This window comes from Triticum urartu, chromosome 2A (assembly GCF_056163025.1).
Source record: "Triticum urartu cultivar PI428250 chromosome 2A, HENAU_Tu73, whole genome shotgun sequence".
NCBI classification, from domain to species: Eukaryota; Viridiplantae; Streptophyta; class Magnoliopsida; order Poales; family Poaceae; genus Triticum; species Triticum urartu.
The window spans coordinates 756,578,082-756,587,201 of NC_141874.1; the positions used below are offsets into that span (position 1 = coordinate 756,578,082).

The 9,120-nt window shown below is 44.1% G+C and overlaps 1 protein-coding gene across 1 annotated transcript; it reads right to left on the reverse strand.

Annotated features, from left to right (window-relative positions):
- Positions 1 to 500: 500 nt before the first annotated feature.
- LOC125538431 (serine/threonine-protein kinase STY8-like) lies at positions 501 to 7,164 on the reverse strand. Its single transcript, XM_087542530.1, has 15 exons — positions 7,116 to 7,164; positions 6,092 to 6,523; positions 5,143 to 5,231; positions 4,913 to 5,023; positions 4,192 to 4,239; positions 3,885 to 4,018; positions 3,531 to 3,638; positions 3,257 to 3,418; positions 2,359 to 2,434; positions 2,089 to 2,301; positions 1,893 to 1,988; positions 1,500 to 1,583; positions 1,351 to 1,401; positions 1,101 to 1,241; positions 501 to 967 (listed from the first exon to the last, which is right to left on the reverse strand). Exons 1-15 carry the CDS (start codon positions 7,162 to 7,164, stop codon positions 899 to 901), a joined length of 1,863 nt encoding a protein of 620 aa, XP_087398656.1. The 3' UTR covers positions 501 to 898.
- Positions 7,165 to 9,120: the final 1,956 nt, after the last annotated feature.

Here is a 9,120-nt window from a genome sequence, read left to right on the forward strand (position 1 = left end):
TGGAAAGGAAATAACAAATGCGCCAATTGGGCCAAGAGATCCTTACCCAAGATGATGTATGTTCACAACAAATGAGCCTAGCCCAACCCCATACGGGTTTTTTTCCCTTCGATTTCTGCCGCCACTGAGAGTTGTTATTGTTTCCTGCAAAAATATAGGATATTAGATATTTTCTAGAAAGGGGAAAGGATGCTAAAGGACAATGAACAAACTGACACAACACACCATGCTCCTCCCTGCCATCTAGAAAGCACTGGAATAGGAGCATACCAGCAATATATTTTTCCTCTTTTTTTCTTTTTTGAGATCTACCTTTTTTTCTCTTGGAATGGAAATAGGAAATATGTCAATTGGGCCAAGAGATCCATTACCCGAGAGCCGAGATGGTCACGTGGTGATAATTACTGGGCCAAGCCCAACCACACACAGGATCATTTTCCCCCTCGATTCCTGTGGCCACCGAATTGTTTATTGTTTCCTGCAAAAATAAGATGCCAAACGAAGCTGCAAAAACTTGTTAATTTATCGTGTTCCAGACAAGAAAATATGTTAAATAATAACCAAAATGGAACATGTGATAATGGCATTTTCATCTCATGTTCCTTACAAGACGAACTCATAATCGTACATGAACCAAAATTCAAACACACCGAACTATTAAGCCACTCGCAAAACAAATAACCATATAAAACATAAAACTATATCACTCAGGTTATGTAGCACGGGTGTGCTAACTTAACCCAGTTCGTCCTGTGAGCATTTTAGGGGGAATCAAAACAACCGAGCACAAAATTTATGTTACATGACATATATACAGGAGACGGTGTGCGCATGTCGCGCTTTTTAGTGGGCGACAATGTGAAAAGAGGGTCCAGCTCCATGAGCATGCGCCTTCTTTCTATCGCTGTGATTTCATCTGTATCTTTTGTTTGGTATGTCGATGGCCTCCTTTGGAGCTGGAGGCGGCCTGCAGAAACATGCTGCTTTTCATCAATCGGAGGAACCCGTCAAATATTAACCAGAATAACTTCACTTCATTTAGTTTTCAAATTCCATCTTCTCATGAGCCTTCAGGCCTACATATCCAGCAGCAACCTAACCTGAATAGGCTGCAAGATATCTTCCAGTTCCGCGGTGATCTCAGAGAAAACGGGTCGCGTATGGGGGTTTTCGCCCCAACACCGTTGAATCAATTTAGACAATCTCGGATGCACACCTGAGGGAATCACCAAACGAAGTCCCTGGCAAACAAGGAGCAATGCTCACTTCTCATACTTGCACGTCCACTATCGACCGCTGATGCACAATACCGAAACTGTAATTTAACTTTGTTGGCATTGCATGTCGTACCTGCCTTACTGACAGTGCCGCTTGCAATGGTGTCAGGTTTTCATATGGGACCTGTATAGCAGGACCAAGTAAGGTTATTACCTTTAACCGAAGTACTGATGTTTGATGAACTCAACAAGACTAAAAAGCTGGAGAGAACACCAAGTTACCTTTGAAGTGACCAACTCCCATAGAACAATAGCAAAGCTGAAGACATCTGCCTTGTGATCATAATAAGGCTTATGGTTTATCACCTGGCAGGCAGCTCAGTTACATAGAACCTGCCTTTTAAGCTCTGACCGAAGTTCAAGCAGAGATAGTATGCAGAAATATGCATTTCCTCATAAACTTGCTGGGAAGAGGTGGATGAGTAATAAATAACGAAGGAAAACAAGGCAATATGTTACCAAGTTATAGCACATAGTTTCTGTACAAGGCGCAGGGATTTAGTCTTGGTACATATGTGTTGTAACAATAAAAGAGTGGTCGAGCAAATATCGGATATTGGATATTCTAGAAAGGGAAAAGATTCTAAGGGACAAATGAACAAACCGACAACACACCTCAGGTGCCATCCATCTGTAGGTGCCAGTTTCAGCAGTCATATCTCCCTCTTGCGATCGTTGACGAGAGACACCAAAATCTGCAATCTTCATGACCTGTTTCAAAAGAACAAATTATCATTTTAATAATATTGAATTGAAAAGTACATGGATTTATAAAAATATGCATACTTGACACTAAAAACAATATGCGTACTTGACCATTGCCAATTAGTAAATTGGCAGACTTTAAGTCTCTATGGATGATGTTATTCTGGTGCAAATAATCCATGCCTTTTGATATGCCAATAGCAATCCTAAGAATCAAGGAAAGCTCCAAGGCATTGTTATGCTTGTGAAGGAAGTCATACAAGAGCAAAATATCAGTTAACAGGAAATTACGAACTGATTCATGATAAATAAATAAACTCTACACAGACTTCTTTTTAAGGGGGGACAGAGGCCTCCAATTTCCACTATGAGAAACCTGAGAAGCAGGAGTTTGTATAAACAAACAGATAAAATGTAAGCAGCCGATCAGTGCAGGGATCCCCAACAGTGATCTATATGCACGCACAAGACGAAGACGTAGAAGAATGCAGAGATGAAAGTGAACAAATTGTAAGCAAGCTACTGGATGCCTTTGTATCAAACTACTGGATGCCTTTCGATGCACTAAATACTTCACTTGGCATGCCAAAATTTACATGACTAAACTACTTTGAACTGTCAAGAAAACAAATAAACATCAAAACAAACAAGTGACCAATGCATGTCAGGGTGCTTTTGAGATTGAAACAAGAGCATCACAGTAACAGAAGCACTTGAAAATTGGCATTTGGCCCATACTGGCACAGAAATGACATTGTGACTATAATAATGATTTATACTCGGTTCAGCAAAATGTATTTAGGTCCATATGTAAATGGTGTAGCATTTCCTATTAAATTTCAAAATGCAACTTTATGTAATTATGGAAACAAATATTAATATATCATACATGAAATAGTAGCTACCAAATGATAGGCATGATAGGCTGACTGAAGGATGGGCAGAGACCTGTCGATCTGATAGAAACAGAGCAACAAGATTCCACCAATCAGACATCTCTTGTATTCTGTCGACTTGTACTATGTTGCAGCATGATGTAGATACTCTTTACGTATGGGTGTAATGAGCAAAATATCACAACTTCCCTCTAGACTTATTTGCTCTGAAGTCCCTACCAAAATGCATAGAAGACAGGAGTTATCCCCTGTCTTTCGAGCTCAGCTTTTCTTTCTTTCGCATTTTTCTAAATCAAGTTTATCAAATGTGTTATTAATAGCTATTTAAGCATGACCTCCAATTTTTAGTCACCAATATTAATCATAGTGTAAATGTGCCCATGGATAACAGAACTTTCATGTGAATCTGCAACAACAAGGATATTGATTGCTATCCATACTACAACAAGCATTATTAGTGTCTGACCTGTTACAATGAGATACTTTCGCTGCTTTGTGCATGCCCCGTAAAAGCGAACGACATTTTCATGATTAACGCTCCTGTACATCACTATATTGTGTTAGCATCTTCTGGAATTATTTTTTGAAAAACAGCATCTTCTGGAATTAAATGGTTCAGTGAAGTCGATTATGTGTCATGGAAATAAGAAACCTTAAAATCATTATTTCTTGCAAAAACTCCACTTTTGAATTATCGTTAACATGTTCAGTTCTAAGGTACTTTATTGCAACATCCACATCAAGGTAAGTTCCTCGATATCTGCAAAATGAAAAAGGAACACTGGTTACTGAACTGTCCTGAAGTTTCCACAAATCATAATACAGCTGATTTCACTATGTTTGTTGGCAGTGTCCCTTGTGAACCTATTTTATCTGTAAATATGCAAGAAAAAGGCATGCAGCCCAGAGTAGCAGAGTAGCAGTTAAGTGGTGGCTGTCGTTCTAACTAATTAACTTCATGTTACTCTTTCCTCTATTTTCTAAGCAAGTGTTATGTAGTTCTTACAAGTCTCCAGAAGATCCGGACGCAATCTTTTCTTCAATCTGCAACAGATCCCTGTCAAATTCAGATTCTCCAATCTTTTCTTGCAGCTCTGATATTCTCTCCGAGGCTGAACTTGTTAGATTAGATAACGAGGGCTGCGTACCACAAGTTAAAGTTGTTAGGAAAAGGTTAGACACAACTTGTTAATTCTTGCAATGCTGACTGCATGCGTTTACAGCAACTGCATCTGCATACTTAGTAAAGTTGAATTACCAGGATTTGAAGTATTCATGTAAGTAATGTAACTAAAAAAGAAGAGAAAGCATACATTACGTTTCGCTGTCTCCTTGAGCTGCTGCAGCAAACCATCTGTCTCCTGCATATAGCGCCAGGCAATATTTTACTCAAGGAAATATTTGAAAGCAACTATGTGTAATATAATCTACAGATGCTTCACTACTCACAAGAATCTACAGGGCACATTGATAACAAATTGCTAAGTGTAGCGATTGTATCTGTCGTCAAGTCTGTAAAGTCAAAATGACTTCGGTTACTTCATCTTACGAAGTCAAAATGGCTCCAAATTCATGGGTAAATGTCAAAATACAGCCCTAGGTTTTATAACTTCGTTATAAGCTAAATACCTACTGCATACTTGTATGAACTAAGATGGTGCCCATGGTATATTTCATTGACAGTAACTAGGGGAAACACATAAACTGGTTTTCCTTTTTGCCAACTGGCACTGTTATGTAAACAATTATTATGTGTCTTTCAGGATCTTCTCTTACAAGAATCGGAAGTTTCCAAGGGCAAGTTATGCAGTTCCAGAGATGTGTTCACAAACAGACTAGCAATATAAACGGAATGACTGCACATATGACTGTTATCACCAAGAATTTGTGAGGAGCTCTGTGGATCAAGATCTCCTTGGCTCTGACTCCACACAAGCGACATGATGTAAAGCTGATGCGATTAATCGTAATGCTATCATAATTAATCGGTCACACGTATAGATGTGCTCCAGTATAACCATGCTCTAAGTTTACCTCTGTTTCCCAGCCATCAACAAGAAATATGGCCAAACACAATCCATCTGTTGTGAAGAACACATGAGCGTCACGAATGTTCAATCCAAGATCGGACAACAGCGTAGATAGCTACAAAACAGCAATTAGATTTTTTTTATTAGAGTTGATGATATAAGTAGTGACATGGCAGATATGGAAGTCTAAATAGAAAACTCATAGCAGATGGACTGATACTCCCAAGTCTTTACCTGACTAAGGAACTTTGGCTTGTCAACGGAAGAAAAAAATAATTTCATGAAGAAGGTGAATTTCATGAAGGCGAATTTGTGTATCCCTCCTGCGGAAATTTTCATTGACAACTGAGGATCAAAGTTCATTGCTGAGGCAGGTTTATGAAAAGGTAGCCCAAAACACGCCACTTGCCAAACTACTACTGTATGGAATACTAGCATTACAGAGAAGTAAGCACAAAAGCGTGGAGAAAAGACAGGCCAAAATTCGGAAGTCATCCATGCCAAACTGCACGAAGATAGCCTGCCCACCACCACTCTCTTAAAGTCTTATGGTTCAATATATCATTCCAGATTGCAAATGAAAACATGCTAAAAGACAGCCGTAGGATGGAGTGGGAGCACGGATGGGAGCATGAGGAGGGAGCAGGCAAGCCGGATCCGCTATGCTAGAACCTTTCTGTCAAGTTATGAGAAGTAGGGCCACTGGGCCACATCCCACATGGTTGTTTTTTTGAATAAAACATGAGCTGCAATGCAACGCAGGCTAACAGAAAAGCTACCAGCATCTTTTGGGCAAACCATTCAGGATTAGTAAATCAGAATGAAAGCATGATTATATTCCAGGTAGACAGCATTTAAACTGATCGAGAAAGACCTTGCAGAAATGGCCTCGTCCACGCCTTCTCTTATTGGCCCCAAACTAAAGCCTTCCATCATCCGCTCGAATTCGCCGTTGCTGTTCAACGTATACAAACCTTGTCTCAGCAAGCAAGATTATATCAGGAAGAAATTTGACATGAGATCGAGTAGCTTCCGCCCCCCCCCCCCCCCCCACCCCCCCACCCCCCCAAAAAAAGTTTAAGCTAGGGCATTGGAAAATGGGTGTCTGGGGTGAAAACCTATACCTCAAATTGGGAGCCAGAGAGCCCCCACAATTAGCGTTTTCATTTGGAGCAGATCCAACCTCTGGCGGTTTGTCCTTCCGAAGGTACTGCGCATGGAAACAGAGCATAATACGGTAAGCGGGACTGCAAACACACACAGCGACAGTGTGCATGGAAGACTGGATGGATGAAGTAGCAATGAATTACCCGTAGGAATCGTGCGTGGAAGACGGGGCGGTTGTCGGGGTCGGCGCACTCGGCGAGGATCCGGCGGTGCAGCAGCACGTCCTCCGCCTTGTTCACGTCCAGGTCGTTGTAGTAGCTGCACCACGCGCACGCACAGCACAGACAGACATCAGAAACTATGAAACGCAGCGTAGCTAGGCCGGCCGGTGGGTGGGCTGACAGACCTGGGCAGGAGGCGCTCGTAGTGGTCCTCGAGGACGCGGTCGAAGAAGGGGTCGGAGAGCGCCTCCTGGTTGCCGGCGGCACGCAGGCGGTCGTAGACCCCCCTCCTCACGTCGGCGGCGGCCCCGGGCGGCCAGCGGCTCTCGGCGTCGCTGTCGGTCATCCGCCCGCGCGTGTGCGTGGGCCAACGCTGCGGCCATCGCGGCGGCCTTTATGGGAGTGGGAAGAGCGAGAGACGGTGAAGACGACGTACGGCGGGCGGAGTGGGTTGGGTTGGCGAATCCGAGGGGCGTCTCTTGGCGGTTGCGGCCGCCAGAATCTTCTAGAAGGCGGCGCCGGCCGGGTAGTTACACACTGAGGCGAGGGGCAGTCCCGTACTTTTCCCTCGTGTATCTCTCCTCCGCGACGACGCACGCACGCCCAGTCGCCCACCGGCTGGCCGGCGACGAGGAGGACCGAGCCCGAACCCAGGAATGGCGGAAAAAGAGGACGCGCCGGCGTGGCACGGGAGGGACATAGTGACACACTGACACGACACGATCCTTGCTCTTTTTTTAATAGTGACCGTTCCTTGCTATGTCCCTCTAGATAACTCACTCATTTTTGTCAGAAAACTTATCATATATTCATTTTCAATCATGACAGCACAACGAATTAACATCAGAAATAAAAAATACCTCTAAATCCGTAGACCACCTGTGATGGCTACAAGCACTGAGGCGAGTTGAAGGCGCGCCGCCGCCATTGCCCCTCCTCGCTGAAGCCGGGCAAAATTTATTGTAGTAGACAATCGGGAAGTCGTTGTTGTAAGGCCTCATAGGACCAGCGTTGCAGAACAGCAACCGCCGTCGATGGAGAGTAGCATAGATGGAAAGATCCAACCTGAAAACACATGAGCGTAGACGAATTACGACCAAATCCGAGCATTGCCCCTCCCTCGCCAGAGCCGGGCAAAACTTGTTGTAGTAGACAATCGGGAAGTTGTGCTAAGGCCCCATATGACCAGCGCTGCAGAATAGCAACCGTCACCGATGAAGAGTAGCATAGATCGAAAAGATCCAACCTGAGAACACATGAACGTAGACGAATTACGACCAGATCCGAGCAAATCTAACAAGGATAGATCCGTCGGAGACATACCTCCACACGCCCATCGATGATGCTAGACACACTATCGGAGTAGGTACTAGACGGGAGAATCTTGTTCCGTCTTCAGGGAGCCGCCGTTGTCTGGTCTTTCTAAGTAAGATACAAACCCTAACAAAACGCGAAGGAACAATTGAAAACAGAACCCTCCCATCGGCAAGGGTCAAGATCCACCGCACCGCCATTGCCCTAAGGCCACCGAAGATGAGGCGGCCAACGACAGTGTCGACGGGAGGCAGGGGAACCCTAGACTTTTCTTGGAGAGGAGGCAGCCCACTTGGGTGTGTTTTTGCGTATCCTAGATAACTCACTTAGGTAGCAAATGATTCAAGATACAAGCAGCAAGATTGGTGATCCCAGGGAAGTAGAGCCAGGGGATAGGAGGGAAAAGTTGATACGTCTTCGTTGTATCTGTAATTTTTTATTGTTTCATGTCAATATTATACAATTTTCACATACTTTTGGCAATATTTTATATGATCTATTGGACTAACATATTGATCCAGTGTCCAGTGCCAGTTCATGTTTGTTGCATGCTTTTTTGGTTTCGCAGAATATCCATATCAAACGAAGTCCAAATGCAATAAAATTTTACGAAGAATTATTTTGAAATATATGTGATTTTGGGGAGGTGAAATCAACACGAAAGGAGGGCCACGACCCCCACAATACACCAGGGCACGCCCCAGGGCCCATGCTCGTGGTGGTGGGTTGTGGTCACCTTGTTAGGCAGTTGCTACTCTACTTTGGGCGCAAGGAAGCTTATATTAAAAAAATCGTTTTAAAATCTCAGCACAATCGGACGACCTGCTTTTGAGACAGGGAGGCTGTCGGAGTCAAAACCGGCGGATCTCGGGTAGGGGGTCCCGAACTGTGCGTCTAAGGCGGATGGTAACAGGAGGCAGGGGACACGATGTTTTACCCAAGTTCGGGCCCTCTTGATGGAGGTAAAACCCTACGTCCTGCTTGATTATTCTTGATAATATGAGTAGTACAAGAGTAGATCTACCACGAGATCGGAGAGGCTAAACCCTAGAAGCTAGCCTATGGTATGATTGTCGTATATGATCTATCGACTAGCCTGGCCTCAGTTTATATAATGCACCAGAGACCTAGGATAACAAGAGTCCTAGCCGAATACGCCGGTGGGGAGGAGTCCTTGTCTTGATCACCAAGTCTTGTGGAATCTTCCATGTATGCGGCAGCTGTCCAAACTGGCCCATGAGTATACGGCCATGGGGGTCCTCGGCCCAATCTAACAGATCAGGAGACGACGTGGCGAGTACCCCATAGTCCAAGACACCGTCAGTAGCCCCCTGAACCGGTCTTCAAGTTAGGGACGCTCCTCGGTTCTTCCGAACTGTTCTTCATCTTCGGTTGTCGGTCTTGAAAACTGGTTCAACAAATCTTCTCATCTTCGATCTTGAGGATCGCCGAAAATGCTTTCGACGAGTTTACACGTCGGGTATCCGAGGAGCCCCTTTAAGTTTCCGGCCTTTATCAGTGCCTTGTTATTTTTATGCCACACCTCGGGTTTGAAGTTGTTCCCGGGAGG

What these genes read in the sequence shown, in the direction of transcription:
- LOC125538431 (XM_087542530.1), bottom strand. Translation starts at nt 7,164, where the DNA reads ATGGCGGCGGCGCGCCTTCAACTCGCCTCAGTGCTTGTAGCCATCACA. An exon ending in GAAAGTTCTGTTATCCATGG is followed by an intron (nt 2,435 to 3,256) that starts GCACATTTACAC and finishes GCGTGCATATAG; the next exon opens with ATCACTGTTGGGGATCCCTG. An exon ending in TACTAATTGGCAATGGTCAA is followed by an intron (nt 1,989 to 2,088) that starts GTACGCATATTG and finishes CTTTTGAAACAG; the next exon opens with GTCATGAAGATTGCAGATTT.